The sequence below is a fragment of the Schistocerca nitens genome, chromosome 1 (assembly GCF_023898315.1).
Source record: "Schistocerca nitens isolate TAMUIC-IGC-003100 chromosome 1, iqSchNite1.1, whole genome shotgun sequence".
NCBI lineage: Eukaryota > Metazoa > Arthropoda > Insecta > Orthoptera > Acrididae > Schistocerca > Schistocerca nitens.
Window position 1 is genome coordinate 836839000 of NC_064614.1, and position 16859 is coordinate 836855858.

General features: G+C 41.2%; 1 protein-coding gene across 1 annotated transcript in view; it reads right to left on the reverse strand.

The window, feature by feature from the left end:
* LOC126208232 (synaptotagmin-14) overlaps positions 1 to 16859 on the reverse strand; it is a 586661-nt gene that overhangs the window by 141751 nt on the left and 428051 nt on the right. The window contains exons 2-3 of the mRNA XM_049938886.1: positions 14601 to 14675; positions 10593 to 10760 (exon numbers count right to left, since the gene is read on the reverse strand). Of these exons, the coding sequence (XP_049794843.1) occupies positions 10593 to 10760; positions 14601 to 14675 (243 nt within the window). The remainder of the gene's footprint in view (positions 1 to 10592; positions 10761 to 14600; positions 14676 to 16859) is intronic.

The window sequence follows — 16859 nt, forward strand, 5'->3', positions numbered from 1 at the left end:
AAAATTGTCTTCTGTGACACCGCAATCTTCATGAGCCCAGCGATAACATTTCGTACACTGTGCCCATTTCTCCACGTGTTTGTCTTCAGAAAAGCGCCCAGTACAAACAGACGCTCTGCGTCATCGTCATCACTGCTGTCTGGATCCCCACTGTCATCAAGATGGACATCGGATGCCGAGTTACTAGACGATTCTTCTGCTTTAGGTCTACGATTTGAAGATTTTCCACTCTTCTCCCGAAATAACTTTCTGGCTGCTTTCGTAGCTTCATCCTCTAATTTCTTCTGTTTAGATTCTTGCAATTGCTTCACATAAGGAGTTGAAGTAAGTAACGCAGCAGAGCACGAACGCGATGTTTGACCTATTTGACTATCTCCAGGTGGTTTTGCGATGTGTGGGAGAGATCTGATGTCTGCCGGGCTGACAGCTGTCCACCGTCAGTAGTTTCATTTTCTTTTTTGGCATCTCTTTCTTGAAGAGCGTCAGCATGACGATGAACTGAAAATTCATGTTCCCTAAAGATGTTTGTGTTGCATGGGATGAAACCTGTTTTTCTGAAGACATTCTCAGATGCTTCCTTTATTGCTGTTCGGCTGTAAGCTGCCCAAATAACCTGGCTGTTAATAATGGGGTGATAACACGACCTCGGTTACTTGCCAACCATGTTTCTCTCTCTTGGGCGTAGTAGGTTTTCAAAGGTCCCATTAATCCGACGTCAAGTGGCTGCATTTTATGCGTTGAGCGAGGTGGCAAACATACAATATGAACATTGTTTTCACGTGCTTTATCTAACACATCGAGATTCTTTGTGTGGGAATAATGCCCATCAAGAATCGAAATGACAGTGTCATTTGAAGATGGCTTTACATGACTCACAAAATGATCAAACCACTGAATAGAAATGTGAGTTTGTATTCAGCCACTTGGATGACAAGCTGATATTGATCCTGCAGGTGCACCGTCGATCAATTCCTGCTTGATATTCTTCCTTGGGAAGACGACTAGTGGTGGAACACAAGTGCCAGCTGCGTTCATACACGTTACAATTGTGATCAGATTTCCCCTTTCTGCTGAAGTCAAGGCAGCAACTTGTCTCTTCCCTTTAGTAGCAATAACCTTGCTGTGTTTGTGCAGCACAGACGTCACCCCAGTTTCGTCAATATTGAAGACTCGATGCGGGTTATGGTTGACTTTAGATAGCACAGATTCGTAAATACCACAAAATCTCCCCACATTTTCTGGAGTGAAAGCTTTCACTCTTACTGCTGCAAGACCCTGAGGAGTTCTCATTGATAAAATGGGATGTCTCTTAAGGAAAGCTCGGAGCCATTTTTTTCCTGCTGAAGCGTTTTCTGAATTGAAGGGCTTCTTCAGCCTATTCCTGACAGCTAACTGGAAGGCCATGCTTCGTATGACCTTTAATTTAAGAGCATAAAATCGCTATTCCATTGCAAGGCAGTATTTCACTAGTTCATCTTCCAGCTGAGATGAAAGAACAGGCCTTCTGCCAAGATTAACACCAACCAGCTTCTCGGGTGTACGTTTTTTATCCTTCACATATCTTTCCATACTACATTTTGGTACAGCAAAAACTTTTGAGGCTTTTAAGAACCCCATCTCGCCATTTCTCACACACGTAATGGCACGAACCATGTTGTCTTTATCCCAGGTTTTCCTTTTAGGTGCCAATGCCATCTACAAAGAATAAATACAATAATCAGACATACTTCTTAAAGAACTTCAACTTCTATGATTTTATTTGTTAGATTATTTTTTATAAGTACTGTGAACGGAGTACTTTTAATTTGGAGTAATATTGATCAACTCCTGAGCAAAATACTGCCTTGAAAGAAAGTTCCACAAAACATTCGAATTTCTGATCATAAGTCTAGTCAAAGTATTCCCTGTTTATGATAATTTAATCGAATTAAAATAAACGCAGTTGCCAAAATTTTACTACAATAAATGATAAAATATTGTTATCTCATGATAGCAAAGCGTAAATTACATATAACAAATCGTGAGAGAAGGAGTTCCGCCAATATACGATTGGTATCGTAATATGCGACACTGTCGCTTATTTGGATCCCCATACTATCGCATATTAGGAATATCGCCATCTTACAAAAGAATCACGCACTTGCTGACAACGTTCGTTGGAAAATGAACCTAATTGTCAATAATTATAGGTTATACCGTCACTAATAACAACAATAAAAGAGTGCGGTAATATCCACTCAGCTTTAAGCTGAAATATTGTCTTAACACCGATGTCGCAAAAACTCCAAACACAAGAAATTTTGTATCAACTTCTACGTACTGTGTCCGGCTCAACTATGGCGTCCTACTCGCTGTGTCGTTGTCTGGCACGCAGTAGACGTGTTGAATAAACTCTCCACCAGAGTGCAGCCTCTAACATGAGCACAGTTGGGGTTTCTCATATTAGGGAACTATCGCATAATAGGCACCTTTCCTCTACAAGTGGTGTGGACAAAATTACTTGCAACAAAAAGTTATCAGCATGATATTCCCTTAAAAACCTCTCATTAGTGTTAAATAGCGAGTGTCTTTTACGCACTATTCATATGTACACTCAGTTCTTAGCAGCAAAATTCTTTTCTGTAGGACTAATGTACAAAATACGAACACAGTTTTCAAACTTTGGTGAAGGGCCATAAAACAATAGCCAAAAATAGTAATTGGGCTCTTTGTAAATTTTTGTCCAAAACATTGATGATTTTAACCAAGCAGTCTCATTATATACACCTATGTACTACGTACATCAATAATAACCATGACAATTACTGCACAAACAGTCGTCCGTGATGAGGAAACTAGATACAGACTAAAATTACATTGACAAACAACGAATAGAAATGAAACTCAAAAGAGCATTTTCTATGAAGAAATTGTACAGTAATTTGCCCAGAGAGATTAAAGGGATTAGTAAAAAGCTTATTTAAAAAGGTAGTTAAAATATTAGTTAAGCAATACATTATATACCCTGAAGGATTACATAGATAATACATAGTAAGAGTTTGGTAGAAAATGTGAGTGAGGTAAATAACAACAATGAATCAGGCTTTTGCATTATACTCTTTTCCTTTCCTTTCTTTGGAAAAACCTTTCTTCCAAAGCTCTACAACGTATAATACTAACACCTTATCCTTTGTGTGAGCTCAACAACTCACTTTTTATAAAGGGATGCTGACTAAGTTCTTCGTGCAAGCAAATGGAATCGAAACATCATCGCTATAGTCCTGACGTCAGATGATAGCTTGTGTAAAGCTGTGAAATACTGTGTGTGTAATGTGTGTAGTGTGTGCAGTGATTAGTATTGAGTAATAAATGAAGAGTGTAACACCATCTTCTTGTATTATTAATTAACTTGCAAAATGGTACTTTAGATTCAGGGATGAGGTAGCACTAGTTTAAACAGAGTCACCTTATCTTAGGGAGGATGCAGGCTCCAAATATTCATCTGGCCGTCCTGATTTAGGTTTCCTGTGGTTCGCCTAAATTACTTTAGGCAAATGCTGGGATGGCTCCTATTGTAAGCTGACGACCGACTACCTAGCCCACCTTTGTCAGACTAGATTTTTTAGTATGTAAATACGTGTATGTAACAGTTATGTCTTTATTTGTTTGTTCTTAAACTGTAATACATGACATGTCCAATGTCACAAGTGATCCACAGATGAATAAAACTAAGAGCGTTTCTCATTCTGAAATGGGATTTGAAAGTTGACTTTTTGTGAGATTACTGTGCTGTACCTCGTATAAACAGGAGGAATGTCTCCCAGCTTGTATTGGAATCCGACAATGGAAGAATCGTGGCCTATCGAGACTGTGGTTTATCGTTCCACGATCTTTCTGTTCGCGTTGGTCGAGATCCCATGAGAGTCATGCAAATATGGAATCGATGGGTTCAGGAGAGCCACACCAACACCATAAAGGATCTCAATAGCCACACATGACTTGCGCCTGAGAGGACAGACACTGTTCACTCGGCCATGCAGGATCATACAGCCAAGTCACGTATGTTAAGTGAGGAAATGAGTTTATCTGGAGCATGACAAATATCTACACCGATAATATGACGACGGCTCGAGCGTCAGGGACTGTCAGCAAGGCGACCATTGTGACGTCTTCCGTAGATGTGACAGCAAAGAGAGGCGTGCCGTCAATTGTGTGCCTGAAGACAACACTGTCCGGGCTATGCTTACAGCATGATAACGGTCTTCCCATGTGTACAGGCTCCGAGGAGAGCAAACGTTATCAGATTGCATTCGTTATCGTCACACGGAACCAGCACCTGGCGTGATGTGAGATCCCACTGGGGACAGAAGATGTTCACTTCTGGTTAGCATGGCCAGTAATTTAGACAGTAGAAGTTACCTTTCTGACATGTTAAGATCGATGATTGTGTCCTAACTTCGAGGTCTCGTGACGTTATCCTTCAACAAAATAACACAATGCCATACGTTGCTTAGGCTGTCCTGTTGTGCTACTTTTACCGTGGCCAGCTAGATCTCAGATCTCTCAACCATTGAAAACGTTGAGTAATGGGTTGACGAGAGACTGAGTCACCATTCGATAGCCGCTATGACTGATGACCTCTAATGCAGAGATGAATTAATATTTAATGACATTCCCGTACCCAATCTTAGTTCGATTCGATGCCCATCTGCATTAGTCCCCTAACTGCCGCTGGAAGTGGCAGCTTTATGTACTAAATTTCGCACCGTGAATACCCCTGAATAACCTACAAATTTCATCATGTATTTTTGCTAGTGTACTGTATACGCATAACAAGTAAAAATTCGTTATTTGCTGTCCTTCTTGGTGTCCCATGTTTAATGGTCAGCATGATCAATAACAGTGGACAGAAGAGCTGACTGCATATGATATGAAGAATTAACTACGAGAATGCTATGTGTGAAGTGGGTGTCACATTCGTTGAATACTGAGGACAACAAAATGCTACAACTAACTTCTCAATAATATTTGGTTCGTTTTAAGAAGTATGTAACTGATTTTGTGCTTCGATTTGTTACTGTGCCTGTGACATGAGCACAACTTCACGCCAAGAATGTTATCAAAGCAACTGGGGGACCTGTAGTTCTGCATAAAAAAGGTGATGTCTGTTTAATCTTTTGGCTAAAATGTGACGATCGGTGTTTTTTTGAGCGCGTACAGAATTATTTTTGTTCATTATCTTGATACGGACAAAGCAAAAACTGTACAGTACTAAGTGAGTCATCTCGACCAAGTGGGAAAAGAAATGCCGGGGAAGATACCTAGATTGCAAAGAAAAAAATGTAAATGGAATCAGAAAAACTGAAAGAAAATGGTTGTATGAGGGCAATCAAATCACTGAAAACGCAGTGATAAGAAAGAAGATATGAAAGCCCTCAGATACGTTGAATCCGAAATGTAATCAATATATCATGACCGATTAAACTTCGTGCTAGACCAGGATTCGAATCCGGCTTTCCAGTTTTTCTGCGAGCAGTCGCCATAACCATTAGTCTGGCTGACCTCCCTACCATGCCTAAGGGCACTCCAGGTGAACCCATCGCTTCAAGCAGAAAAAGAAGAAGAAGATAATGATGACGCCAATGACAGTGTACTGAAGGTCTGTTGCTACTAAATGCTGCACGAAAGTAAACGGGGAGGGAAAAGCCTTTGAGACTGAAACTTTACGGATGGTAAGTTATTCTAAATTGAGTAGCTTTAGACAAGGAGCGAATGCCAGATATCAATATATAATTATTTATTGACATAAACAGTTTATACTCCATACTATCTTACGATAAAGTTGTAATTGCTGCTCCTTGAGGAGTCTGTTCTTGAATTCTTCAAATTGTATATTTCACACGAAAGTTGACGAATATTTATTGATGAATCTTCGTCCACACGATCCAATGCAATCTCCTCAAATTATACTCTACGAACAGTTCGCTGTCGAGAACCTGGGGCAGCTTTCTGAGACTTGAACGACACAGTTTTTCATAATTATCTGCCGACGCCAATGAAGTTCTTGCAGTTACGGTGATGTGAAACTTCTCTGTGTTCATTCTTTCGACTTTTCAGACAAATACATTCTCCTGTGCTATACATGAAGTAAGTCTATGGAAGTTCCTGCAACTAGTACTACTTCCTCTTAGAAAATAAATAATGAACTTTAAACAATGGTGAACTCGGCCACGGATGCAACGCATTCGATAGTGTATTGTTTTCAAGGTGGCGCTGCAAACATTGATGCGGCAAGTTATCGCTCGTTGTCATACAAAAGCAATTGAAATGCTTCTGCTGTTCGCATGGACTCGTTTTCTAAGCACGCATATCGTCACTTCACTGTTTTCCAAAGAGGCATATACTTACAGGTACACTACTGTGCCTTGGCCAATTGTCGCCTCTCTCAAATAGGTGCAAGTGACATACCTTGCATGAATTAGCAACTTTGGGAAGCGTGAACCAATCATGCGAGTTGCCGCGGATTTTCGGTTGGTTGAAGAATGGTCAGATGGAAGTTACACTCTGGCCCTGAATCTTGTTCTGTTAGGGACCACTACGAAGCCGAATTTTGTACTGAAAATTGATGGAGTGTGGCTGCGGTTCTCATCATACTGCATTACACTTGTTACGTGAGCTTACAATATGCTTTAAATTTAAGCAACGTTTTTCAGTCGTATCTGACTACATTTACGTTGACGTGTTAGTTTTTCGAGATTAGCACAAAAAAAAATCCTCTCGTGCAATACTTGTTCAAATTGCAATGGAACTTCGCCTTCCTTTGTGATCAGTTCAGAATCTCTCCAAAAGAACAGACACTATCCTCGTATAGATAAGGCTTACTGGCCAAAGATCTTCTTCAGTGTAGATGCACTCAAATTGCCCAAACTCTTACGTGAATCGGTACATTGACTGGCGCGAGTAATGAGTATAGTGGGCAGGGGCACTACAAATGTAGTGTGTGGACAGAAAGATGGAAGTGTGGGTCTCACGGGGAGCGTGCCAGAGATAAAACCCTGCAGTCGCACCATGCTGTGTGTCCTCGGTGGCTCAGTCGGACAGAGCGTCTGCCCATGTAAGCAGGAGATCCCGGGTTCGAGTCCAGGTAGGGGCACACGTTTTCAACAGACCGCGTTAATATTTATCAACGCCTGTAAGCAGCTAAAGGTCTAAATTTCTCCTGTCCTTTCGTACATGTCCAAAAGAACATGCACCATTTTCATATAGATCCTCAGGTATATTGGGGAAAGATATTAATATCAAGATTCACTCGAGAAATTATAAAAATCAGAAATGCAGAACACAAATGAAGGAAAAGCAAGTAAAAAAATTTTCAGTACAAAAATTATGATTCCAAGACAGGTGGGCTTAGAGGGCAGGTGCTAAAAATGGACATAGAGAGAGGGGAAGTATATATGGACATAGAGAGGTGAGAGAACGAGATGGACAGAGAGAAGGGGGAGAAGTATTGGATTGGATTGGATTGTTTGGAGGGGGGAGAGACCAAACAGTGAGGTCATCGGTCTCATCGGATTAGGGAAGGATGAGAAGGAATTCGGCCGTGCCCTATCAAAGGAACCATCCCGGCATTTGCCTGGAGCGATTTAGGGAAATCACAGAAAACATAAATCAGGATGGCTGGATGCGGAATTGAACCGTCGTCCTCCCAAATGCGAGTCCAGTGTGCTAACAACTGTGCCACCGTTCTCGGTAAGTGGGAGAAGGTGATGGACTTAGAGAGAGGAGAGGAAGATATAGATAGAAACAGAGGGTGGAGGGGATGGACAGAGAAAGGGGAGGAGGAGAGTGGCAGATGGAAGGGGAGTGGGAGATGGACTGAGAGAAGGGTGAGGACGATATGGAGAGGGAGAAGGGAAGTAGGAGAGACATAGAGAGAGTGGGAAGACAAGATGGATAGAGAGAGGGCGCAGGACAAGATGTAAAGAGAGATAGGGAGGTGAAGATTAACAGAGAAAGGCGAGAGGAGAAGGTGGATACAGAGAGGGAGGAGGAGGAAATGGACAGAGAATCGGTAGAGGAGATGAAAAGAGAGAGGGGGTGGATGAGATGTGTGTCCCACATAACACTGCCATCTCATACATTTTCCGAAACAAAAGGAAATGTGAAAAATGCATTTGGCCAAGGATACACCTATGTGAGAGGCTCGCACAATGAGCAGGAATGTACAGTCCATAAACGTAAACAAACATTACTTTCTACACAATATTACGTTTTTTTAAACGACACATATACGTTTTTTCCGTGGAAGACTCAGAATTAATGACGGCAGGCTTATTTTCACTGCTCTGATCTTTATATCTACTGAAATACGTAGACTTTACACTTTTACAGGAGGGCAAAAGTGCCACAGTTTCTGGCTTAATGTGCAGACCATGAGTTGTCTCCAGCAGGCTTCAGGATGAAGGTGACCCACATTACAACAATACAGCATTATTGCAGAAACTGTGACACCGTTCCCATTATTTAAAGTCTAAATATTCGAAAAGGTATAAGGTTTTGAGCAGTGAAACCAAGTCTGCCATCAATAATTGTACCTCTGGTTTTCACTTCCATAGCAAAACCATACATGTGTCATTGCAAAAAACATAACCTTATGTTGAAATTGATGTTTGTTTACATTTATGGACTGGGTGATCCTGCCCGTTGTGTGAGTCCCCGACACAGGTACATCCCCAGCCTACTGCATTTCTCACTTTTGTTTCTCTCGGAAATATTTGAGCTGGCAAAGATATGTGGGACACCCTGTATACATTCCTTATCACTATGACGAGGTATGATGGTCATACGAACTTCAATTCCTTTTATTGCCCTTTTCTTCAGTTTCTTTGATCACCGTTTTTCGTGTTTATTTCCTCTTCCTTTCCCTTTCTCTCTGCTGATCTACTCGTGCCCCTCTCTCTATCCATGTCTTCCTATTCCCTCTTTCTCTCCACATCCTTCTCTCTGCTCTCACTACATCTACATCTACATACATACTCCGCAATCCACCATACGGTGCGTGGCGGAGGGTACCTCGTACCACAACTAGCATCTTCTCTCCCTGTTCCACTCCCAAACAGAACGAGGGAGAAATGACTGCCTATATGCTTCTGTACTAACCCTAACCTCTCTTATCTTATCTTTGTGGTCTTTCCACAAAATGTAAGTTGGCGGCAGTAAAATTATACTGCAGTCAGTCTCAAATGCTGGTTCTCTAAATTTCCTCAGTAGCGATTCACGAAAAGAACGCCTCCTTTCCTCCAGAGACTCCCACCCGAGTTCCTGAAGCATTTCCGTAACACTCGCGTGATGATCAAACCTACCAGTAACAAATCTAGCAGCCCGCCTCTGAATTGCTTCTATGTCCTCCCTCAATCCGACCTGATAGGGATCACAAACGCTCGAGCAGTACTCAAGAATAGGTCGTATTAGTGTTTTATAAGCTGTCTCCTTTACAGATGAACCACATCTTCCCAAAATTCTAGCAATGAATCGAAGACGACTATCCGTCTTCCCCACAACTGCCATTACATGCTTGTCCCATTTCATATCGCTCTGCAATGTTACGCCCAAATATTTAACCGACGTGAGTGTGTCAAGCGCTACACTACTAATGGAGTATTCAAACATTACAGGATTCTTTTTCCTATTCATCTGCATTAATTTACATTTATCTATATTTAGAGTTAGCTGCCATTCTTTACACCAATCACAAATCCTGTCCAAGCCATCTTGTATCCTCCTACAGTCACTCAACGACGACACCTTGCCGTACACCACAGCATCATCAGCAAACAGCCGCACATTGCTATCCACCCTATCCAAAAGATCCATTTCCTCCTCCCTTCCTCCCTTCTCTTTCTACTCAGTCCTGTCCCTCCACATGTATACTGTCTATAATGCATTCTGACTCTATACACACACACACACACACACACACACACACACACACACACAACATGTTAGTCATGCAGGGCAGCCGAGATGTCAGGTGTTACCAACCCTTTTCAAGTTTTCAAACCCATCCCCAGACCTAAGGGAGCCTGGTGGAGCTTACCTCTACGTACTTCTTTCGAGACTGTTAGTGGCTTGTGTACGAAGTTAGGTTGAAACCTATCGAGTGGTTTATAAGGAGATACGGAACATTCATACAAATACACAAATTTTTTTAGTATATAAGATGTATACGTATTTTACGTCACACTTGTTTCGTTTTTTATTTGCAAGACTCGTTCTAATGACCTATGAAAACTTTTCTGTAGTTTATAGTATTTTGTAATTTCTTACCCTTTTTTTCATAAAACGCACCGGTAATGAATTGAATGAATTTATGCAAGCGTAGGCTTTTGTGGTCATTGTCATAGGCAATCAAATTCTTTTGGATCTGTGACCACACGTGTAAACTTCCAACGTTTAGGCCACTAACGCAAGTGGCCTCCCTCGGGAAATGATTTTATTTATCTCCATTTTTGGTAGCAGAAGACTTTTATTGACTATGAATGAACTTAGCTTTAGAAGAGGATCAGCAGGTGTAAGAGATTTATGAGCTGACTGATCGGCTGTGTGTTACTCACCGAGGTGGTGGCTGGCACGTCCTGCGCGGGTGCCAAGCGGCTCGTCACAGCAAGGAAAGCCGCCCACGCCATAGAAGCACCACTTCTTGTTGAGGTACAGGAAGAACACCAGCAGCAGCACGACGAAGGCTGCCACGGCGCCCAGGAACGCCGTCGCCTCCACCGGAACTGCCGACAGCAACCGAGACCACCTTTCACGAACACTGTCGTGGCGATAGACTAACAAGTCTACGATTGTGTGTAACTGTTTCTCACAGCTACGTCACTGAACAATCACAGCATTAAGAAATTATAGTAACACTAAAAGTGAAACATTTAAATCAAATTTTAGTTCACTTGACCCTGGACATTTATAACCAAATTGCGTAGGATGTGTTGCCATACACCAGGTATATGGGCTGTGGTACATGTGAGATCCCCATAATCATAATAAATTTACGTATGGTACAATTACAAGACATTATTACCAAAGTTACCACTTATCAAAAACCAGAAACTCTGTGCCGACGATATGTAATTACCTTCAACATAAACAGAGAAACTCCAGATTCTGTTAATGTAAATTATACTACTGACCATTAAAACTGCAACACAATGGACCCAGTATACAACGAATGCAAAATTGGCATTCACTGAACTATAGCTTCGACATGAAAATGATCCGCACTGTAACACAGCTGCACAACGTAGGTGGGAGATAGTCTCATGCACTTCGTATACAAGCGAAGATTATACAGCGGAGTTCTCATTCCGAAATTGCATTTGAATGTTCGTTATTTGGGAGAAGATCATGTTATGCCTTATGTAAGAGAAACGTGGACTGTGAAGACTGCAGTTTAACGTTCTACAGTAATTGTTGCGCAATGACGAGTCAAACAGATATAGAAACAATAAGATGGGGGGGGGGGGGGGGCTGCTCAATATCATGCAGGATGTCAATGGTCACGTGACTAGCATCCAAAAGGACAGACATATTATTCACTCATCCATCCAGGATAGTACACCTACATCACGTACCTTGTCTGCAGCAAGGTAAGTAGCCACAAACAATTCGAAACATCTGGAACCCAATGTGCTGGCAGCACAGTGACCAACGTTTCGGTGATGCCGCTGTGAAGAAAGCCTTGCTGAGAAAGGTATGCCCAACGACACTACTGGACACACAAATGGCACAACGCTGTACTTCCAGACGAGTTCTGTTTACAGCCTAATGACGGGCTTTCCACGAGTGAGGGTTCCGAGGAGAATGGAAATTGCCATATTTGCATTCTTCATCATCATACGAGCCCAGCACATGGTGAGGTGATATGGTGTGGCATGGTGAAGACAACACCATCACCTTTGGTTCCCGTTGCTGATAATTTATATGGAAGCTGCCACATTTCTGTTGCACTAAGACCGCTGGCTGTATTGTACCTTCGAAATCTCCAAGAAATAATAGAATAATAAGATAATACAAGACCTCATTTCCCCTACTGTCGTAACAAACATGAATGCAGAGGGTTGGTCGGCTGTTGCCCTGGCCAGCGCGCCCGCTTGATCTCTGATCCACCGAAAACATCTGGTCGTTTGACGTCATGAGGTTGCCACGCCACCAGTAACCATCCACTACGACTGATGGGCATTGTTGCAGAACTGAAGCAGCGCTGAGTGACACTCCCATATCTTTCATTAGAGGTCTCGATGTCCCGCTTCGTTAGAGCAATAGATGCTTCCAGACATTTTTAGCTGTGGTTAGTAATGTCGCATTTATTATCAGGTATTATTTGTACTGTTATGTACACTGACAATAAGTAAAGTTTCATTATTTGTCGAGATCGTATTTCATACGTGAAATGACAGCAGTAATGTTCTTAGGACTTGCACTTGAATACATCTGGTTATTATCATCCTATTCATTATCTGGCGAAAGTACCCGGACACACCTATATACTGCGGAATTAACCTCTAGACATCATAAGAGGCAGACGCACCAGTATAAAAGGAGGTACTGAATACTGTGTGACAGCAGCCAAACAGAACGTCGCAATGGGTTGTTGAGAAGAGCTCAGTGACTTCCAACGTGAAGTAGTTTTTGGATGCCATATGTGTAATAAATCAACGAGCGCCATTTCAACGCTTCTAAAGGTACCAAAGTTGACTGTTGGTGATGTGATTGTGAAGTGGAAACGCGAAGAAACAAACAGTGCTATACCAAGACCAGCAGACCTCACGTACAGATGGACAGAGACCGTGAAGCAATGCGGGGGGCGGGGAGTAAAATATCGCATTAAACCAGCGAAGGAATCACTCGTGATTTCCAGAGTGCTGACAGGGCTGCAACTAGCACAATGACTGTGAGTGGCAAGTTGAAAAGAACGGAGTAATGGAGTACCGTATAATGGTAGAGTAGCTCCTCAAAAGCCACACGTTTAAAAGTCAGTGCTAAGCGATTCTTGAGGTGAGTTAAAGAACGACGCCACTGGGCAGCGGATGATTGGAAACGAGTTACCTGGAGCGGTGAACCACGCTATATTCTGTGGCAGTCCTATGGATCGTTATGTGCCACCATGTTTAGAGCCAATGGTGAAATGTGGAGGCGTTGTTACAGTATGGGGGTGTTTTACGGTGATTAAGGTGTGGTGTCCTTACTGCGCACAAGAAAAGGATGAACGCGGAAAGATTTGAACACATCTTACAACTTGTAGAGAAACAATTCGGAGATGATGATGGTTTGAACCAGCACAAGAATGCATCCTGTCATAAATCAGCATCTGTGTGGCAATTATTTGTGGACAGTAATATTCCAGAAGTGAACTTGGCTGCCTGCCCAGGGTCTCGACCTGTATCGAATGGAAAACTTTTGGGATGAGTTAGAATGTCGACTTCGCTCCAGATCCTAGCGTCCAACATTGCGACCTTCTCTGGTTTCGACTTTTCATGAATAATGGACTGCCATTACTCTGCAGACATTCAGACACGTCACGGAAAGTGTCCCCAGCAGAGTTCAAGCCGTCATAAACCAATGACTGGACACACCCTTTATTAACGTTCACTAATAGCTGTCCGGATGCTCCCGCTCAGACAGTAGAGTGAAATACAGACTAAATATCATTGATATACAGAGAGGAAAGCAGTGGATACAGGGGCTTTGTACACTTCACCGATTATCTTCTGTTATAACAGACGAAGGGCATTGTAACGTTCCCCAAGTGTTACTGGATTTCGTGACTATGTGTTTTCGCGCAGTAGTGCTGAGACGATTTTATCACTGCTTAATAGACACTGCAGTTACAATAAAACCTCTCTGTAATTTCATTATCTATGTCAAATGAACCGGACCGGCAACTTTTTTGTTCGCTCTCTTCTTGATCAGCCATTGTCCGGTACGGTCGCAACAATCTGTGTTACGTAGAGATTCTGTTCTTTTTGCTCATTTTGCGTAATAATAACTATTTTATTTCATTGTTTTTATCATATCGACTAATCATACCTTTTTTCCTCAGTTTTTTTCATGAATTTGATAAGTAAATGTGGCTTACTTTGTCTGGGGGCGTCTCTTGGTGAATGACCGCATATTAACGGCACCAATAAGTGTACTACGTTTGGTTTGCTTTCAAAATAGAACCTGCATCTAAAATTTCACTTATTGCAAAACGAAGTCCGATAGCTTTTAGGCGTAAATCACGTCCCAAAATTATACTCGCCAACAGACAATCCCGGTAGAGAAGCCTAGCTAAAAAATTTGGTGGTAATTAAACTCCAAAATTTCAATATTTAATTTAAAAATAAATAAATAATAATTTCAAAACAAAATAAAAATAACAAAATTTAAAAACCACCTCAGCATGACGATCCCTAACTTCCTGATGTTGCAGTTTTAATAGCCAGCATTGTATACACATTTAGAGAAATTAGGTGTACAGTGACAGCCATTCGGTGGTATGGCTAAAAATAATTCTCAAGAAATGAAACAGAAAGCAGGAGTGGAGCAGGCAGAAGGTGCCTGGTAAACAGGGCTCGACTTGCCTGGCACAATGTGTGGCGTCCCGAACCGTCGGGAGTTCACCGGCGTCGCCTGCACAGCCCCGGATACCGTACTCGCTACGCAAAACAGAACATAACCTGCATGCAAACAGAAAATAAGGGCAGCGAAACAGAACAAAAAGAAAACAAAGAGGGCCGAAACAAAAAGCGCCTGACGTCGGGAAGCCCGCAGTCTTTGTCACCACACAGCACTGAGCGAACGGAGCAACAAGCCCGGCTTCAGTTTTGTTTTCAATCTGATATTTGGACAACAAGTTAGTAACGATTTAAAAACGTCTGTAACAGATACGATAAATTACGAAAATCATACAATCAAAACTTAAATGGAAGTATGCTAGCATTGGAGTAGAATATTAGTCTAAGACCAGGGAAATGTTCAACAAACGTACAACATTCTTAGTTTACTCTTTCCTTAAATAAAAATAGAGTGCCAACAATATTCGCTTTTGCATGTAAAATTAGCAGTATTCGACAGTTGGCGAGTAATAGATCTTCAAGTCGAAAAAAAAAAAATTACGGCTTGTTGTGTTAGCGTACATCGACTTTTCGAGATCAGAAAGTTGTTTTTCCCACTACAGCAGCACACGAATTCCATTGTTTTCCTGGTGTTTATGCGAGATGGTGGTCCCATTTTCCTGCACAATACTTCGATGATTCGTTGGCCTCCGGACAGTGAACACATCAGAAATATCGCTTTCTCTGGATGAAGATGCCAAAATATTGCTCAGATAAGTGGAATTGCCAATCCGGTGAACACCCTTAAACGTATATTTTGACGTTAAAATCACTATAATTTAATGTATCTTAAAAAAGTGGTATACATTCCACTCCAATCAAACTGGGAACGCCATACTAGTTTCTTTCGTTGCACGTAATTCAAATTTTAACTGTATATTATCGAATGCGAGAAATGGCATCAATTGGATCAATAATATCTACTCAATTTATGTAACATCATTGAAAGATTGTTATAAGCGAAACCAGGATGATCTAACAATGTGTATGTCTATGCTAGTTTATCATCTTCGTTTTTCCCAATCAGTTCATCGAAATCTGTGAAAAATTCTCGTACTAACTCTCATTCCAAGTTTGCGTAGAATAGAGCAAAACATACATTTTCGTCTTTTTCGAATTCTCAGTTTCTGAAAAGATAAGTGTTAACGACGATTCGCTTTCTACTCCGGTTTTTGTACAAAGATCTACACGGACGCAAGGATATGTTTCTGAAAGACATAATCAAAAAAATGAATAGTAAGATAAACTACCTCAAACAGACTTACCTTGCGATCAGAGGAAGCACAACCTTTCGTATAGTCTTCCATATTTTTATTGCTATCATTATTTGACTGATATGATTATAACCTCGCACATATATGATCAAGGAAAACAGAGGAACACGATGCTGACTAGGTTAAGTAACAAGTAAATGAGAAGAAAAGTTGTTTTAACGACTGCAAAGTCATTAAAGACGAAGCACAAAGTCGCCTTCGTCGAAAATGAGTCAAGAAACAACACGTGAGCTCTTCAGTCATGGATTTACTCTTTCTCCTACTGAATGCTCTCCAATATTTCAACACTGTATTCCTAGCTTAACTGTTGCAATTGAGTGGGCCGAATAAAAAGTTAAATAAAAAACAATCTGATCTTTCGGCAAAGAAGCTTCTGTCCACAATGGCTATGTTCGCTAACACCTCCACATTTCTGAATATCAGCTGCTGAAGTTGAATACACTTGATTGTAGCAATATTTGCTGTTAACAATGTCAATTTTTGTGTACCGTTTCCAACCTTTAATAATTCGCTATCTTAATTTTGCTCTGTCTAGTGTGTGAATAAAACAAATGTCAATCAGCTCTAAATAAACGCCATTTCTACCAGTCTGACACCAAAAATTGTATTACATTTAAAAAAAGGCCAACTTGCATAGAAAAGTGAATGACGACCTAGAAGAACTTGATATAAATAAGCAAGAAGTCGAGGACAGAATAAAAAGCTGAAAAAATTATGAAGTGAAAAGTGTCTAAGACAAAACACTACGAAAACAGCAGCGAAGAACACGCACAGCAGCCAAAAGGAACAACACAGTGAAAAGATGAACATTACAATATACTTTCACATATTATTTAAAAAAAGCAGTTTTATCGCATTTAGTGTACGAAATTTTTCTCCAGACGCACCAGACTCACACATAAATTAATCTAAAGATTTATTAATGTCTTAGAAACATCTAAAAATTTCGGAG